This window comes from Macaca thibetana, chromosome 1 (assembly GCF_024542745.1).
Source record: "Macaca thibetana thibetana isolate TM-01 chromosome 1, ASM2454274v1, whole genome shotgun sequence".
Taxonomy (NCBI): domain Eukaryota; kingdom Metazoa; phylum Chordata; class Mammalia; order Primates; family Cercopithecidae; genus Macaca; species Macaca thibetana.
Window position 1 is genome coordinate 17,797,002 of NC_065578.1, and position 18,955 is coordinate 17,815,956.

General features: G+C 55.1%; 1 protein-coding gene across 1 annotated transcript in view; it reads right to left on the reverse strand.

The window, feature by feature from the left end:
• Positions 1-8,907: 8,907 nt before the first annotated feature.
• Positions 8,908-18,955, reverse strand: part of ALDH4A1 (aldehyde dehydrogenase 4 family member A1) — a 32,040-nt gene continuing 21,992 nt past the window's right edge. Inside the window, 8 exon segments of the mRNA XM_050791638.1 lie at positions 8,908-10,417; positions 11,897-11,921; positions 11,923-12,016; positions 12,827-12,948; positions 13,745-13,897; positions 14,622-14,669; positions 14,829-15,025; positions 16,704-16,777. Coding sequence (XP_050647595.1) covers positions 10,305-10,417; positions 11,897-11,921; positions 11,923-12,016; positions 12,827-12,948; positions 13,745-13,897; positions 14,622-14,669; positions 14,829-15,025; positions 16,704-16,777 — 826 coding nt within the window. The 3' untranslated portion in view covers positions 8,908-10,304.

The following is an 18,955-nucleotide window of genomic DNA, read 5'->3' on the forward strand; positions in this document are numbered from 1 at the left end:
CAAACCACAGCCACACTGGCCTCCTTGGGTCTGGGGCCTTGGAGTATCTTCCTGGGATAGCATTCTAGGGGCCTCCAAGGCCACAGATGCCTGCCCTGCCAAATACCTAGGGGTTTATGAGTGGGTCATAACAACGAATAGCGCCTTTCCCAGAGTGTGATTTATTGTTTCTGTTTTTTAGAGACAGGGTCTCTGCCACCCAGGCTGGAGTGCAGTGGCGTGATCAAAACTCACTGCAGCCTCGACCTTCTGGGCTCAGCTGATCCTCCCACCTCAGCCTCCTGAGTAGCTAGGACTACAGGCACGTGCTGCCACACCCAGCTAAGTTTTTTAATTTTTCGTAGAGATGGGGGTCTCTTTATGTTGCCCAGAATGGTCGTGAACTCCTGGCCTCAAACGGTCCTCCCTCCTCTGCCTGCTACAGTGCTGGGATGACAGGTGTAAATCACCACGCCAAGCGTGTATTAAATCCACCCAGAGTCTGTTAAATGCCAGACATTGTGTGAAGCATTCTATATACATTATCATTTAATTCTCACAACTCCCCTTCAAGGTAGTCATTTTTACTACCATTTGGAAGATGAGGAAACTGAAGCTCAGACAGGCTAAGCAACTTTCCAGAAGTCACAAAGCTACTAGGTGGTAAAGCCAGAATGTACATCCAGGCTGCCCAAGCTCTTAGCCCCAGTGCTAAGTGTGTTCTGCCTACAGAAGCTGCCACTGCACCTCCTGCCATGGGGGTTCCCGGATGGCCCTGCCCTCCCTCAATGCAGGTCACACCCCAGGTGTTGGGGAAGGATTCGTTCCTGGTACAGCCACAAGAAGGCACCTATGACTGCACATGTCAGTTCTGAATTGGGGAATAAAGAGGCCAGGAGGCCCTGGAATGTTCTGGAGACTTCTAGAAAAGCCACATTATTTGGCAAAGCTTAGGGGTGAGGGTATGCCAGAGAGAGAGAGAGAGAGAGAGAGAGAGTATCTAAGTTAACTGGGAACCACAGGATGTAGCCCTGATCTCAGGGCACCCCCTCCCCTGCCCCTGACCACTCCTGGGGCAGGGTCATCCTGTGGGCCTTTAAGTCAACAGGAGGAGGCCTCCTGGTACTGCAGGAAGAGGCAGAATTGGCTGTGTGATCGGGGCCTGTCCCTGTCCCTCTTTGGGTAAACCAGGGGATGGGAGGTGGGGACTCATAAAACAAAAGGAAGCGCCCTGCATGGGGTATTGGGACGTGTGGGCTCTGGGCCTGACTCTCCCCTCCGTTTCCACATCTATAGAGTGGGGAGGCTCTCTTTGCCCTCTTTGCACTATCTTTATCTGCCTCCATGTCAGTCGGCCCAAAGCCCCAGTATCAGGGTTTGGGACGGGGAGGGTGGTAGGGAACAAGAATGGCTAAGCAAGCTGTTAATCCAGTGGGCATCAGCTGAGCTGACTGTGTGGCATCCGGAGACAAACCAGGGCCCCAGTGAGGCCAGTGCACACTGGAAGACACCAGGGAACCAGGCCCATCCGCAGTGTGATGTCTTGTGTCAGAGCTGAGAGAGCCTACGGAGACCCACAAACCTACCCAGTATACAGATAGGGAAACTGAGGCCTGGAGAGGGCCAGTCACCCCAGTCCAGAAAGGCACATTGACTTTCAGGACCAAGTTCTTTCTGGACCAAGTCCAGAAAGGCAGATTTCTTTCAGGAACAAGGGACGAAGGCTGGGATTTGAGCCCTCTACTCTAACAAAGTCAAACAAAAGTGCATCAGGACAGTGTGTGATGCCACTGGGATAGAGTAAAGAGGAAGGAAGGCACCGACCAGCCAAGAGCTCCTTGGGGGAGGCAGGGTCTGTGCCGTGAAACATGGGACAATGATGGTGATAGTGAGCACGAGCAATTTCTGTTTTAATGTGATTTGAATGCTCATGATCCGCCGGGTGCTGCGCTGCCCCTCGCCATGCTGCGCCATTCTGTTTTATTCTATCTTTCTTTCTTTCTTTCTTTTTTTTCTGAGATGGAGTCTTGCTCTGTCACCCAGGCTGGAGTGCAATGGCACGATCTCGGCTCACTGTAACCTCCACCTCCTGAGTTCAAGTGATTTTTGTGCCTCAACCTCCTGAGTCGCTGGGATTACAGGCATGTGCCACCACACCTGGCTGATTTTTGTATTTTTAGTAGGGATGGGGTTCCACCATATTGGTCAGGCTGGTCTCAAACTCCTGACCTCAGGTGATCCACATGCCTTAGCCTCCAAAAGTGCTGGGAATACAGGCGTGAGCCACTGTGCCTGGCCTATTCTACCTTTTAAGGTGCTACTATCTCCTCATTTTGCAGAAGAGGAGATTGAGGTTCAGAGAGGACCAGTAACTTATTCAAAAGCATTTAGCAAGTATGTGGATTGGAACACCCCAACACCCTGATGGGGGCTAATGGGAGTGGTGGAGACTCAGGGGCTCCGACGAGGAAGAAATAATGGGGGTTCCATTGACAGGAAGAGCTTTTTAGTGTGGGCTGCCAGTATGGATAGATGATGTCTCTGAAGACGGAAATCTGAAGGTGCACTGGACAGAGAGTCAAAACCCTGGTCCGGCTCTGCCCCAACTTGCGATGCAGCCCTTGAGCAAGTCAATTCCATTCTCTGGGCCTCATCCTCCCAGCTGTAAAATGGACTCAGTGCTTTTTAATGGTTTGGGGATGAGCATCCTTTTGAGATTCTGATGAAAGCTCTGCATGCCAACACACCCCCAACAAATGCAGCCATGCACCCACATCCAGGGCGTAGCCAGCCCTTGAGGCTCATCTGAGAACTCAACTGAGATGACCGGCAAGGTCCCCTCAGGCCATGATGTTATCTAGGAGGGGCAAACGGATGCTGTCCAGAGCAGTGACTTCCCTGAGGACAGATGCCTGGGAATGCCTGGGAATGCCTGGGAATGTCACTGGGATTATCCTTCAGTGCCGCACACACAGCACGTGCCCCCATGTGGCTGGACACAGCGCAGGCCAGCCCCAGCCATCACCCTCACCGTCTGGTCCAGGGCCTGCCATCCCCATGCTCATACCTGCGTGGCTGCCAAGGTGACCAACAGCCATGACAGACTTATGCAAAGTCCACGGGGGAGGGAGAGAGGGGTGAGCCATGGAAACAGCGAGCCAGGAGCTGCCCATTTGCCTTGGCATCTGCTTCCCCTGAGGTGCACGGAAAGGAAATGGGCATGTCAGCTGGATGGGGCTGCCCTGAACATCCTTCCTCCCCCTGCCCTGTGGTTGGATGGGGGCTGGGGCACAGGGGGAGCCCCCAAGAGGGTCCTGACGCAAGGGACTGGGGGATACATCAGCTGCTGCCCCTGCCCTACCCTCTGATCTGTCTCCGTCTCTCTGCTTGCATATCTCTCCATTCGCTCCTGTCTCCTCCTTCCCCACCCACCATTCTCTCTCTCTGTTTCTCACCAGCACTCCATACTCCAGGACAAACCTGGGCTGCTAGAAACCCACCTCCAGTCTGGCTTATGATGGGGAGAGGGTGAGCATGCAGGACCACCCCAGGAAAGGTCTGGGGGATGAGCAGTCCCTAAGCCAATCCACTTGATTCAGAAGCACCTCGGAGGAGGGTTGCTGGGAAGTCTTCAAAGCCAGTTCTCAGAGGGCCCAGCCTCATCGGCATTCCTCACCCGACTCCTCTGAGACAAGAAGTCCAAGGAGTGGAGGGGTGTGGGCTCCTAAGACCTGAGGAAGGGACTCTGCTGTGGTTGGGGTACTCTTTTGCACTCAGGGATCCATTCAAGCCTCCTCACCAAACTTTGCTGAGTGATGGTGAGCAGGTTGCCTCTCAACCAGCAAAAGAGCTGGAGGTCTCAAATGACCACAAGCTCAATAAGAACCAACAGGGTAATAGTAACTAAAGTCTAAAGGAAAGGAAGCAGCTTTTATGGAGCCTCTGCAATGCTTTCAAACATCACCGCATCTGCTCTCCAGAGTTCTGTGGACTTTTTATCCCCATTGTACAGATGAAGAAATCAAAGCTCAGGGAGTTACGTGGCTTGTCCAAAGTCACTGGGAATTGACTCTTTTTTTCTTTTTTAAGAGAAAGGATCTTGCTCTCTTGCTCTGTTGCCCAAGCTGGAGTGCATTGGCATGATCATGGCTCACTTAGCTTCAATCTCCTGGGCTCAAGAGATCTCTTGCCTCAGCCTCTCAAGTAGCTGAGAGCACAGTCACACACCAGTATGCCTGGCTAATTTTTAAACATTTCTTTTTGTAGAAGTGGGGTCTCGCTACATTGTCCAGTCTAGTCTGAAATTCCTGCCCTCAAGTGATCTCCCTCCTTGGCCTCCCAATGCGCTGATATTACAGGCAAGAACCACCCCGCCCGGCCTGAATTCACTTTCATGGAACTCCAGAGCTCTTAATCTTTCCATTGCATTAGTGTAAGCCAAGTGAAATTTAAGATTATAGCCAAAAGAGCAGATTGTCCAGAACAAGAGAGGTGATCATCTTGCCGTGTGATGTGGTGATCAGACCTCACATGGGTGTATGACCTTAACAGTACTGCCTCATGTTGACTGACCTGTTCCTGGCCACCAGGCCCAGCAATAAATCTGTTTTCATGTTTCAGATCATTCAATCCTCCTAACAACTGTAAGGGATGAGTACTATCAACATTACGTCCCCATTTGACGGGGACTGAGGGTAGACTGAGGCCCAGAGAGGGGATGTGATTCAGCCAATGTCACACAGCCTGGATCCCATTTCAGGATGATTCCAGAATGTACTCCCTGGCATCACCAGAGCAGGTCACTAGGTAGACGAAGATCCAGAAACGATATCCCACAGAGAGTAGCTGAAGGAATAAAAGATGTTCAGCCTGGGAAGGAAGAGGCTCAGGGAGATCTTGATGGAAAGTAAAGGGCTGGGATGAGGACGAGGGAGTGGTCCTATTCTGTGGGGCTCCTGAGGCCCCAGCCTGGCCCAAGGGACAGGGGACAACAAGCAGGCTTTGACTCTTCAAAGCTTCCCCACCTGTAAAATGGCCACAGGCACCCTCAAATGGTGATTAAATGAGATAATACATCAAGCACCTGCTCAGTAAATGCTCACCAATAAATGCACTCCAGTGCTGATGGCTTCATGCCTGGCATGGTACTGGCAAGAGACCCTCAATTTTTTTTAATTTTTATTTTTGAGATGGAGTCTCACTCTGTCACCCAGGCTGGAGTGCAATGGCACGATCTCAGCTCACTGCAACCTCCGTCTCCCAGATTCAAGCGATTCTCCTGCCTCAGCCTCCTCTGTAGCTGGGATTACAGGTGCCCACCACCACGCCCGGTTAATTTTTGTGTTTTTAGTAGACACGGGGTTTCACCGTGTTGGCCAGGCTGGTCTCGAACCCTCAACCTCAAGTGATCCTCCCGCCTCAGCTTCCCAAAGTGCTGGGGTTACAGGCGTGCCCTCAATTTCAGCCCTAGTGAAAGGCTAGGGTCTATGACTCTCTGACTGTCAACTAAGACTCTAATCTGACTCACTGGGGTTCCAGTTCTGGCTCTGCCACTTGCTGCGTGGCCTCTTCTGGGCATTTCCCTCGCTGAGCCTCACTCTCCGTCCAGCGATGCCTGCCCCGATGCACATCCCGGAGCAGGTGCCCAACAGAACGTCAGCTCCCTCCAACCTCTATGGACCAGACGCTCAGGGAAAGAGGGCAGCTGCCTGGGCACATAGGGCTGAGGGAAAGCATGGCAGAGGCCTGGAACAGCTTTTTGCTCTACCTTGGGTGCCTGAGGGGCATGTGGTACCTGCTCCATCATCCAGGGGGCTGGCAGCCCCCCGGACACAGAAGGATAAGGCTGGCTGGTTGTGTTCAGAGCCATGACAGCAGCAATGCCGCCTCCCACCCATGCACAGACCACCCAGAAGGATGGATTCCTGTGGGGGATGAGGACAAGGGGTTGATGGTATGGTCATCAGAAACAAGTTCTGTTCTTCTCTGTCCCTTACTAAGCAGGTCTCTCTTCACCTCTGTAAGCCTCAGTCCTCACCCGTGAAATGGGGCTAAAATACTATCTCACAGGCCAGGTGGTCCAAGGGAATTCATAGGAACAATTGACCTATTAATAGGTGCTCATTTAAATCTGGCTTCTCCTCTTTCCTGGAAACATACCTATCTAGGATGAAGAAGTGTTGAGGTTGAAAATTAAAAGTTCACATTGATTGGGCACCTCGCCCTGGCAGGCCATGGGATGCAGCGTTTTGTTTTTAAGTATTTCATTTGGTCCTCAGCTCCTGGAGGAGTCTGAAGCTGGGAGGTCAAGGCACAGGAACCAGGGGCTAAGGGTGGGATTTGAGCCCAGCGCCTGTCCAGCTCCAGGGCACCGTGCGGTGGTGGTAATGGCCAGGGGCTTAGGAGTCAGAGGTGTGGGACTGAAACCCAGTCTGCTCATTTCCTATAGGCATGTTAGTTACTTAACCCATCGGTGCCACAGTTTCCTCCTTTGTAAAATGGAAGCAACAGCACCTACTTTATGAGATTGCCGTGAGGATCCGAGGCCATGATGTCCGAAGCATTTAGCCCAATGCCTGGCACACAGCCTGTGTTCAAACAACGGTGGCTTTTATTATTCACTAATCTGGCCCCTAAACAGAACACCCAGGAAATAAGACGATGAATTCGGGGAGATGAACTAGTGAAAATGAAAACTCTCTGCAGAGGGTGGGTCTGCCTCCTGCCGTTTCCCCTGACCCCCACCCCCCGGGAGCTCCAGGTCAGCGTGGTGGCCTGCAGCCAGCACAGGTGGCCCCTCATTTCCTTAGAGGGCATGCTCCACTGGCGGCCCGTGGGACAGTGGTGGCAGGGACATCCGGCCTCAGTCAAATGGTTCATGCTCCAGGCCCTGGCCCTGGCCACAGCAGGGAAATGAAGGGGCTTCTTGGGCCACCGCAGACACAGGGACTTACTGTGGTGACCATGCAAAGAGGCCTCAGTTCCCCAAGCAGTCACTGGGCCCTCAAGAGCCACTAGCTCCAAGTCTAGGGGATGAGGGAGAGGAGTGAGAACAGGGTAAGCAACAGCTTTGAGTCACCCCTAGTTCAAAAGGAGGCAAAGGCGGCAGGTTGGGGAAGGTTAGATAAAATAACAGTGGGAGAGGAGGAGCTTGGAAGTCAGGGGCCCAGTGGAGCAGGTGGCTAGGAGCATGAGCTATGGGCACCCACAGACCCGAGTGCAAGCCCCAGCCTTCATCCTAACCAGCTGCATGAGCTTGTGCTAATTATCCCGCCTCCGACCTCCATGGGTCCTGCCACAGTTACCTGGTAAGGTCACCGCCAAGGCTCTAAGCAACCAGGTAGGTAAAGCATTTAGTAATTAGCCAAGTCTGTCTCAGTGTGATCTTGAGCAAGTCACACCAACGGTTCAAACCCATTCACAGCCTGCCAGTCCCATGACTATAAATGCAGTTGCCACCCTTCCCTTCTGTACTCCAGCCTAGGGCACTCTGGGTATTGCCTATTGTCCCTGGAGGTGTCACTGTGGTTTACAAAACAGCCCCTTTTACATCATGGGCAGGTGGGGACAGGCCAGGTCACACGTTTCCGCCCCTCCACAAGTCACCTGGCCTGCCTGGTGGCCCACAGCCCTGGGCTCAAGCTAACTGGCCACAGTGGCTCCTCTCAGTCATCGTTTGGCCAGCTGAGTGTGTCTTTCCAAGACAGCTCAGCACTAGCCGTGGACATCTGGGTGAAGGAGAGAGAACGGACGACTGTGGAATCAGACAGACCAGGGTTTATGTCTCAGCACTACCATACCCCCAGGAAGTCCCCTGACCTCTGTACCTAAATTTCCTTCTCTCCAAAATGGCAATGTGGCAGAATTTCCTTCCAAAGGCTGTTGTAAGGAGACATACCCTGGGGCTTCGGCACACATATTCATCAGGGTCCTCCAGAGACACAGGAGCAAGACAGAGGTTTTAAGAATTGGCTCATGCGATTATGGAGGCTTACTAAGTCCAAAATCTGCACGGCAGCCCAGCAGGCTGGAGGCCCGGGAAAGAGCTGCAGCAATTCAGTGCGAGGGTAATCTGCTGGCAGAATTCCCTCCTGCGTGGAGAGCTCCTGCTTCACTCTATTAAGACCCTCAGCTGATGAGACCACGCCCACCCACAGGATGAAGGGTCATCTGCCTTGCTTTTTACTTTTAAAACTCCACTGGTTTAAATGTTAATCTCATCCAAATACACCTTCACAGAAACACCCAGAATGTTTGACCGAATACCTGGGCACCATGCCCAGCCAAATTGACACATAAAATTAACCATCACAACACAGGATAGTGGTTCTTACAATGAAAATGGGTAAAGGGTAACTTTTTTTTTTTTTTTTTTTTTTTTTTTTTGAGGCAGAGTCTTGCTTTGTCACCCAGGCTGGAGTGCAGTGGCGTGATCTCAGCTCACCACAACCTCTGCTTCCCAGGTTCAAGTGACTCTCCTGCCTCAGCCTCCCCAAGTAGCTGGGATCACAGGTGCATACCGCCATGCCTGTTTTTTTTTTTTTTTATTTTTAGTAGAGATAGGGTTTCACCATGTTGGCCAGGCTGGTCTCAAACTCCAGGCCTCAAGTGATCCGCCCATCTCAGCCTCCCATAGTGCTGGCATTACAGGCATCAGCCACCGCACCCAGCCTTATGGGTAATATTTTTGAATCATTATGTGTCTGGCACTATTCTAAGCATGTGTATATATTAACTCATTCAATTCTCATGATGACCCATGGCAGGGGGAGGGGGCGCTTACCCCATCTTATGGATGAAGGGATAGAAGGTCAGAGAGGTCAGAGAGCACTGTGCCCGTGACCGGCTGACACACTGGCAATGCCACCAGATTTAAAAGATGTTGGCTGCCACCACCATCCCCTCCAGAAAGACCACCAACCTCTTTGATTAAGTAACAGGTATTTTATTGGGTGGCATCAGAGCAAATCCCATTGCCACCTCACAGTGTAGAACCAGTAGAATGGAGAACACTCCAGCCTGTGTCCCCCCAGCCACCTGCCCTGGCCCCTCATGGGAAATGACACAGATCCTGGAAGGACACAGAACCCACAGCCAGCCCAGGTGGCACCGGTGCCCACCCCCATCCATGAGCCGGTGGCACTTGGGGAACGGCCACACCAGCTCCAGGGGGGGTCCCATGCAGGCATCCTGGAGGAAGTCCCAACACTTTCACAGTGCCCTAAAAACCGTCCTTGAAAGTCATGCTTTATGGATCCCTGACCACTCAGAATCCAAGCAGCAGGCATCTGTAGAAGGAATCGTGGTCACAGATTGGCTGTGTCAAAAAAAGAATGGGCCAGTGAGGGACTGGTCCACACAGAGCCACTCCCACGCAGAGGAGGAGGATTCTACAGGCAACGTCCTCAGCCCAGGCTGAGGAACCCAAGGCCAGGCCTCTGGGGACTGGGAGAAGGGAGGGGCAATGTCTGCCTCGGCCTGTGTCACCATGGCATGGTGGTGGCTGAGCTCCTGCAGGGAAATCCCAGACCCTGAGACTGGCTCTAGGAGTGGAGGTCTCTGGAGGTAGGGCCTGAGGATCCGAGGGAAGGCTGACATAGGACGAAGGCCCATCCAGGGTTTTCCAGAATCATGGCCCATCCCATGCCTTGGCAGGTGGCCTCCAGCGGCCCCCCAGCCCCGCCACGTGGCGCAGACCAGGAATCACATGGGCCTCGGCCGAACACAGGCAGCTGGAGAAAGGCATGCCGGCATCTAAGGTGTATGGCTGGGTACAGGGGCCTACTGGCCCACGTGGGTCTGGGCAAAGATACAGTGAGGAAGGTAGACAGCCCAGACCAGAGAGGGTAAGGCCAGCTGGTACCCCCTGTGCCCCACAGGTCAACCTGAGTTACACTTTACTCTGGACACCTGGAGGGGCAGGGATCAAGGCCAGGAGCCTCTGTGAGTGGTGAGGTTTGCCAAGGGGCCCAGCATGGTCTCCATTTCCCCAAAGAATCCCGAGAGCCGCTCCATCTCCTTCCCCCGGGTCCCTGAGCCACTGGGCCCAGTGGAGGGGAGAGAGAGAACCTGCCAGGCACCACCATCATACCTCCCACATGGCCAGTGGGATAAGGGGTAGTGGCCCTGTTCCTCCCCAGCACGGTCTCAAACCAGAGCCTGAGGCGTGGGAGAGGCCAGAATACGGTGGTAGGAAGGAGGTCAAGCCTGGATTCTAGAAAGGCAGCTGTGCATGAAGAAGGGGTGGAGGGGCTGGAGCGGGGTCTGTGCAGTGAGGTCGGCTGCCTGGACAGACAGACAGCAGGACGGTGGAGTCCGAGCAGGGCTCACTGCATGTACGCGTAGCTCCAGTCCCCCAGGGGCTTATGTGTCTCCTTGATGACCTGGGGCGACGTCCAGCGGAGGATGTAGTGTGGGCCCCCTGGCTTGTCATTGGTTCCTGCAGAAAAGACACTTCTGTTTTTCTCCGAAAAGACACAACAGCCTGGACAGAAGGGGAAGGGAGGAGATGATGGAATCAACGGGCCAGCGGCGCGGGCGGATAGCAGCGGGTCTGCTGCCAAGCTTGGGGCATGCAGAAGAGCCAGAGGGATGGACAGGAGCCCCTGTCTCCAGTCTCCAGTCTGCGGGGAAGCCTCCGTTGTTCTCTCCACATCGCACCCAGCCTGGCATCCTTGCTGGGATGCTACCATGTCTAAGAGGCAGGGTGCAGCATGGAGAGGGCACTGGACTGAGAGGCAGGGACCTGGCACGGTCCTGGGGTGCCATAAGAAGTACATGTCTAGCCTTCATCCCTGGTTCCTAGCCAGAGCTCCTAAAGCTCTTGGAATTTCCTGAGTGATGGGGGTTATTCATAACAAGCCCCTTCTAATCACACGAGTTTATGCTAATGAGGGCTCTTGCAGGATGGCGCTGATTGGCAAAGGAACCAACCCTGTGATTAGAGGCTTGGAACCTTCAGCCCAGGGAGGGCAGAGAGGTTGGAGGTTGAGTCGACCCCGATGGCCGATGATTGAATCAATCATGCCTGTGTAATGAAGCCTCCATAAAAACCTAAAAGGACAGGGTCAGGAGAGCTTCCAGATTGGTGAACACGTCCACGTGCCAAGGGGGTGGCACAGCCCCAAACTCCAGAGTAACGGAGGTACCCATGCTGGGGACCCTTCCAGTCTTTGCCCTATGTGTCTGCGCGTCTGGCTGTTCATCTGTATCCTTTAAAATCCCCTCTGCAATACACGGGTAATAGTAAGTATGCTTCCCCTGGGTTCCGTAAGCCGTTCTAACAAAGTATCAACACTGAAGTGGGAACTTCTGATGTGTCGCCAAGTCAGACAAGGTGTGGCTAACCTGGGGTCCCAGTACTCGCGACTGGCATCTGAAGTTGGGGAGTCAGTCTTATGGGACTGAGTTCTTAACCTATGGGGTCTGCACTAACCCCAGGCAGTTAGCATCAAGTTAAACTGTAGGACGCCCAGCCAGCGTCCACCAAGAACTGGAGAACTGGTTGGTATGGGAAACCCCAGCATGCCAGGGTTCAGCCCTGGCTCTGCCACTCAGGAGCAGTCACCTTTGGCAAGCCGTTGCTCCTTCTGAGCCTCAGTTTCCCACTGTGAAGTAGAGCTGGTTGGACTTAAGGGACACTGGCTACGGTGCAGGAAACACGGTTGCTGGAACCAAAGTTACAACCCCACCAGGGCCATGTGGCCTCGAGCCTCAGTTTCCTCCTCTGTAAAATGGGAAGAGTAGTCCCTTTGCTCACAAGTGCGCTGAAAGGACCCTGAGCTAGCGCACTTGCTTGGCCCACAATCAGCGCTCAGTAAATGGTATCCTTCCTGTTACTCTGAAGCCCCTCGAGACGCAGCACTGAGGGTCTCCCACCAGGAACTCAGCTCCCCTGTGGGAAGGGGGACCCACTCACCAGAGGCTCGGGCCCCCCCGAAAGGGCTGCTGGCCCACCACCGAGCCGGTGGACTTGTCGTTGATGTAGAAGTTGCCGGCAGCATTCCTTAGCACCTTTGTGGCCTCCTGCACGACGTCCCTACAAAGCAGGGCAGTGGTGACAGAGCAACCAGCTCATCTGCCCTCCAGCCCCAGCTCCAGCCTCAACACCCCTGTTCCAGCCCACACTGGCTTTCCAGGTTCAGCACGAGGCCGAGTCGGGGATGAGGGATGCTGGCCAGCTGTTGGCTGTGGGCCTTCAGTCAGGTTACCCAGTCTCTGAGCCCAGCTTCCTCCTCTGGGGAGGGGCTTGGCACACCTCATCGCAGGGCTACTGCGAAGTTCAAGGGAGTGGCCTGTCCTGGTCCAATGTTCCTGTCCCTCAGGAGCAGGGGGCCCTCTAGCTCCCAGGCCCCCACCCTTCCTCCCTCTCCAAGTTCACCTCCACTCGCTCACAGAGGCAGACACGGGGGCAACCAGTGACGTGGAGGAAAGAAGAAGCGAAGCCTCAAGTTTAGCCTTATGGGACCCAGGTTCGAATCCTGCCTCTGCAGCCCCTGGCCTGCCCTGCTCTGCAGCATGGGACAATCGCCTCGCTCAGTGTGGCCCCACCAGATCCTGCAGAGCCGGTCAAAGGCACCAATTCCTGGCCCTGCCCCTAGAGGTTCAGATTCACTGGTCCCCAGTGGCACCCTGGCACTGGCACCACCAGTACTGGCAACAAAGAGCCTGCTGCTGTGGGCCCATGTGGGGAGCCCTGGCTGCCTGCCTGGGCTGAGGGGAGGGGACAGAGAGAAGGTAGTGGCGGCATTATTACTGGGAGCCACGTCCAGGAGGTGGGGATGGGACAAGGGCCGACAGGGACAGGACACCCAGAGCACAGCACCTGGGCTGCGGCCTGGCCACTCACTTATCCTGGGAGAACACTGCCCCCGTGAGGCCATAACTGGTGGTGCTGTCAACCAGCTGCAGTGTCTCCTTGTACTTGTCATCCGGGTAGACGTACACAGTCAGTACAGGCCCGAAGATCTCCTAGCAGAGATGCCCCAGTGTCAGGCCCTCCACGGGACCAGGGCCCTGAGCCCTCCCAGTGCCCCTGCTCTGAATCCCCTCTCCCCAGTCTCTGGGCCTCAGTCTACACTTCGGTGTCTGCAAGAAGGGTCAGATGCCATCTCCTCCTGGGTTCCCTCCAGGACAGCAACGTGCCCAGCTCCCTGCCCTGTCCATCTCACCGCAAGCCGGCAAAAAATGCAAACATTTCCTGGCTCTCCCTGCCAAACCCACACCCGGAGAACAAAGGGTCCAGGTCCCAGAGGCTTCCAGCAGCAGCTGGCATGAGAGTTGCCCAGAGATACCATTCCCTCCAGAAGGGTTCATGGTTCCCTCTGCTACCAAGGGGCTGGGGGAAGATCTTCACAGGCAGACTCCAGCCCTGCACTGCCAACTTGGACAAGTGCCTTGACCTCAGTTTCTCATCTGTAAAATGGGAACAGTAACAACCACCTCATCTCAGCCAAGTGTTCAGCCACGGCTGGCCCCACAGTAAGTCTATCAATGTCAGCCATTATGACTGCGGTAGCCGTGGCTGCTGTGGGTCGTGGAAGTGCTCAGACCCAGCCAGAGCCAAGGACACTGCCCTGGATTTGGAGTCAGGCAGCCTGAGCTCAAAACCTGGTTCCACCCTCTCCTGGTAGGAGGCATTCCCTTTTAGGGTCTCCCTTTAGGGCCTCATCTGTGAAACAGGAGAATGTCTCCAGGAGAACTGTGTGTGTGCTGTGCTCCAGTGGGACTGTCCTCCTCTGGACCCCAGGCTGCCCGCCCCAGTCACCTCCTTCATGATGGGCTCCTGAGGGTCCTTGCTTTCCACGATGCAGGGTTCCACAAAGTAGCCCACGGAGTCATCACACTTGCCCCCGGCCAGGATGGTGAGGCTGGGCGAGGAGCGCGCGTGCTCCAGCCACTTCTTGATACGGGCAAAGGACTGGGGTGGGCAGGGAGGGAGGTCAAAGAGGCTGGGAAGGCATCCCTGCGGCAGCCCCCACAACACACTCACCCCGAAAAACCTGCCCCTGAAGGGCCCGACTCCTGAAATAGGGGCAGGGGCGGGGGACACCAAGGGCAAAAGCCAGGGTCTGGCTGAGCCACAGCAGAGACAAGGACGGACACGCACACTATGTGTGTACACACGCATGTGTACGTGTGTTAGTACTACAGGGGCACTCCCGTATAAACAGACACACATCAATCAATGCATATATAGGCATATGCATGGTCACATGTCTCTTGAAGCATATAAGGATCTGTATGCCTTCTACATGTACATGCGTGCGGCTGGACTTACTGACATACGCATGTGTGTACTTATGTGCAAATGGATGTGCAAAAAGACCTACATGTGTAGCCACCCAGAGCCCTATATGAACACATTCATGAGCACATGTGTACATGCACACATGCAAATGCTATTAGGAGCTCGCTGAGCCTGGTTCCAGGGTGGCCACGAGATGAGCTCTTCTTGGCTACGGCTGATTCTACCCTTTCTGAAACTGGAGGTGTATGTGCGGCTGCTGAGCTGCCTTGATCAAAGCAGTGGGGCTGGGTCATGCCCCGGGTCAGGGTCCCCCATATCCTCTTCCTCCCTCTCCCACCCACTCCAGGGCTTGCCCCCCTCCCCGCCCCAGGAATGCCCACTTCCCACCCCGTACCTTGGCATCAATCACTGCAGAGAAGAAGGTCCCAAAATCCTCTGCAGGCTGGAGGCATGGGAGACGCCAGAAGAGATGAGCCGCTGCAGGCCGAGACAAAGGGAGCCCCTCCCCACACACCCCAGCCCTGGCTGCAGAGGAGCCTCCCGGGGACCCAATCCCATCAGCCCCCCACTGGGCCGCGGCGGGGGTGACGGTGCCACTCACGTCGCCCACTTTGATCCGACCGTGCTCCTCCAGCAGCCGCCCTTTGATCTGCGGCCACAGCGAGTGTGGCACGTAGAGACGCGAGCAAGCGGAACACTTCTGACCGCCGTACTCGAAGGCTGAGCGCAGGGTCCCGCTCACCACACTGTCCACGTCGGCCGAGCAGTGCACAAAGTGGAAGTTCTTTCCGCCGCACTCTACAGGGGCCGGAGATGGGGAAATGACCAGGGGAGCCGGCTCCCCCAGCTGCCTAGGGACCCAAAGCACCACCTATGCCATCCATGGCCCGGGACCAACACGAGCACAGAGCAGACCAGAGCAGGAGCAGGCTCAGAGCGAGCGCTGGCCAACATCCCAGAGGGCCAGGCCTATTCTCCCACTCCACAGACGAGGAAACTGAGGCCCAGGGAGGGGTGAAGGGCATCAGAGGTGATCAGGTCCAACAGCCCCATTACACCAATGGGAAGACTGAAACTACCCAACACAACGGCAGACGACAGATGAGAACCCAAGGCCCCCGAAAGCCAGTCCATTCCCAGAAGTGGGCACGGCTTTTTGTGAGGTTCTCCTGAGCCCTTGTCCACGAGGGACAGGGGAGCCCACCCCATGTCGGCTGCCAGGGCTGGGCCCCTCCTCCTCACCCATGCTGGAAACCACTCCCCCGTTTCCCCAGTGGGAGGGAGCTTCAGGCAGGTCACTTCACCCTCCTGGCCTCAGTTTCCTCCCCATGTGGGAAGCAGCAGCTAATAGCAGCTGGAAGCACTTAACAGCTGCCCAACTCTGGACGAAGTACTCTACACTTTATCCGACCGAAGCCTCGCAACAACCTCCCATTACTATCCCCAATTTCAAGCCAAGAAAACTGAGGCACAGAGAGACAAAGTCACCTGCTCCAAGTTGGAGAGTGTAACCAGCCGCCTCTCCCCCTCAGGGAGGCAGGGAAGGAGGCTCTGAGAGCAGAAAGCCACACAGCTGACCCTGAGGAGCGTTCACCTTCCCTGACACCCCCATCTGAGCTCCCACCAGTCCAGGAACAGGGTCCAGACTCCCCGGTGGGCCCTACTTCACCCCACAGAGAAACATGCTGAACCACCAGTCCCAGCTCTGCTGGTCACGTGCTAGCTGCAGCTCTTCCTCCCTCTATGTCTCAGCACATTCCCAAAATGTGCTCCACAAAACACTTGGTCCATGGGGTCTTTGCAGAAACGGGGTTCCATGGCCCAGTGAGTGTGGGAAATACTGCATGGCAGACCTTGCCCTTGAAGATGTGCCATGCATATTAGAGCAATCAAGGCTCTGAGAAGTTCTGCACGGGAGGAGTCCATTTTGCTTTAAAACCACACATGCCAAATTCCTTTGACCATGAAACGGTTTCTTTGTGGGAAAATTTTAATATGCCAACAAGGTCCAGCCATGACTACCTCTCAGCCCGTATTCTCCTACCAGCCTTCCTCCCTCCCTACTCACGGGCTTTGCTTTGTTTCTTCAAATACAAGTTCATTCCCACTTCTGGTATCTGCATTTGCACTTGCCTCAGCTTAGAGCTGCACTGCCCGACACAGCAGCCACCAGCCATGAGTGGCTACTAAGATTTAACTTAATTAAAATGAAAGAAAACTAGATACGCAGTTCCTCAGTCACACAGGCCACCCTTCAAGGACTCCATGGCCTCGTGTGGCTGGTGGCTGCGTATTGGAGAGTGAAGGTCCTGGACGCATCCCTCATCACAAAAAGTTCCATTGGGCAGTGCTGGTGCCTGAAATGGTTCATCCACCTGACTCGTGGCTGGATCCCCTCTACCTCCCTCCTCTTTCATAATGGCCAGGGGAGGGGTCCTTGGGGCCACAGGGGAGGAGGAGGTGAGGCAGGCCTTACCTCCAGCCAGGCGTGGGAAGGTGCGGAACCGGTCCAGGTTCTGGGCTACCTGCTTCCACAGGTGTTTGAAGGTGCTGGAACCACAGGAGAAAGGGTGGAGATCAGGGAGCCAGGCCAGAGGAAGGGGGCAGAAAAGCCCAGGGAGGAACACTGTGGGGAGCAGCCCAGCAGGAGGTGGGAGCCAAGTCGGGGATGGCAGCTGGGAACAGGCTACATTCCAAGACTACAGGGAGGGGGCAACAGGGGGCTAGGCAGCAAGATGGTGCAGAGGAGGTCCACGCTGAGCCAGGAGGACACTCAGCACTGTGTGATCCTGGGTTCATTACTTAACCTCTCTGAGCCTCGAATTCTGCACCTCATCTGGGAAGCAGGGAGAACAATCCTGACCTGGCAGGGTTGTTTTGTGATGAGTTCAAGTGTGAGGCAAGTGCTTAAGACATGCTGGGCACACTGCAGGTATCTCGAAGGGGACAGATCCCGCTGTGGTCTTCGAAGGATCCCTGCCAAGCCCAGCGCCCAGGCCTGAAAGGCCAAACCAAGCAGAGTCCTGGGAGAGGGAGCTCAGGCCACATCCGAAGCTGCCACCCTGGAGGGCCTCGCCTCCTCCCCAGGCTCCAAGTGTGACCAACCTCAGCACCACAAAACAATAAAAATGCTAATCACCCGGGAGCCAGCGACACAGTAGCTAATACTAATTTATGGCCTTCCCACCTTTAAGCCCGCTGCTCATCAGAGCGTGGAGAATGGGGGCCAGGCCCGCTCCACCCGCTGATAGGCGGGGAGCCCCGGGGCCCGTGGCTGCCGGAGCAGGCCTTTTGGAAAACGGCCCTTCTCAGCAGTTCTAACGCTGCCACCACCCACCCCCACCCCCGGCAAAGCTGCAGGGAAGGGGGTGGCAGAGCTTGGGGCCTGGAAGAGGAGGTAAGAAGGACCCCAAGCTGCAGACCCAGGTCTCTGGCTGCCTCCAGGCATGTCCACTCAGATAACACCTGAAGTGACCAACACGAGATTCATCTTCCCCTGAGCCCACTCGCCCTTCCAGGTGCCCATCTTGAACATTCTCGCTGATTACCCCCCTCATCCCCACACCCACACCCACCCCAACCCCAACTCCAGGACAGGCAATGGGCCCTGTGCTTCCCTGCATCCTACTCACCTCAACCTGCCCCCTTCTCCACATCCCCCGTCTCTCCCCTGGTTCAAGTCCCCCCCACCCCTCCCTGGAGGTCGACAGCTCCTGGCTAGTCTCCTGCGTCAGGCCACAGAGAGATCATTGAGGATGAGGGTGCAAACACAGGGACCCAGAGGAGTCAGCAGGGAAAGGAAACAGGGTGGATCAGGTATGCAGAGAGCCACAGCGCACCCACTCCAGCCAGTGGTACCACCAGGAAATGCAAGATCAGAGCATCCAGATCCAGGGCACCAAGACAGGCCAAGATTTGGATTTATCTGTGAAATTGTCCCAATTATACAAACTTGGGCCATCACTGTTAGGAGTCAAAAAAAGTAGAGCCTCTTGCCAGAAACAATTTGGGGGCCATGACTTGCAATCTCTGCTGACACAGAACTCTGACTCAGCCACTCTCCCTGCTTGATACCTTCCATGGCTCCCATCACCTTCAGGATAAAGGCCAGACACCTTTGCAGACTCCTAAGTATCTTATGGTCACCAGACTAACCACCCCCCACTGCCACCTCCAGCCTGAGAGCTGGGACCTTGTCCCTGGTGTGTGTTCACCACTGGGCCTTAGTGTGAGCTCCAAATTACCTGCTCAGCCAGTGAGTGCATGCACGGTCGAGATCAGGTAGCAGCTTGCCTCCCCTACCTCAACTCGAACCATGCCCCGCCCTCACTCTCTTGCCCTGTCGCCCCCAAACTCCACACTCCAGCCACACAGGATCCGGCCATGCCCCAGAACACATGTTTTTGCCTTGACGACATCGTATGTGCTGTTCCCTCTCCCAACATATATATTCTTCTCCTGCCTCTTCCCCTCTGCCTGGCCAACTCCTCTGCTTAGATGCCACCTCCTCAAGAAGCCTTCCTGACTCCTCCAATTCATTCTATGCTCCCCTGTGTCCTCCCCAGTAGCAGAGGTAGCACTGAAATCAATATCACCCACAGCCGTAGGGTGCACTTCCAGCCTGCGAAGCTCTTTCCTGTTCATTAACACGTTTAATCCTTGCAATGACTCTGCAAATTAAGGATAATCACTCTGTGTACAGATGAAGAAATGGAAGCTCAGAGAGGT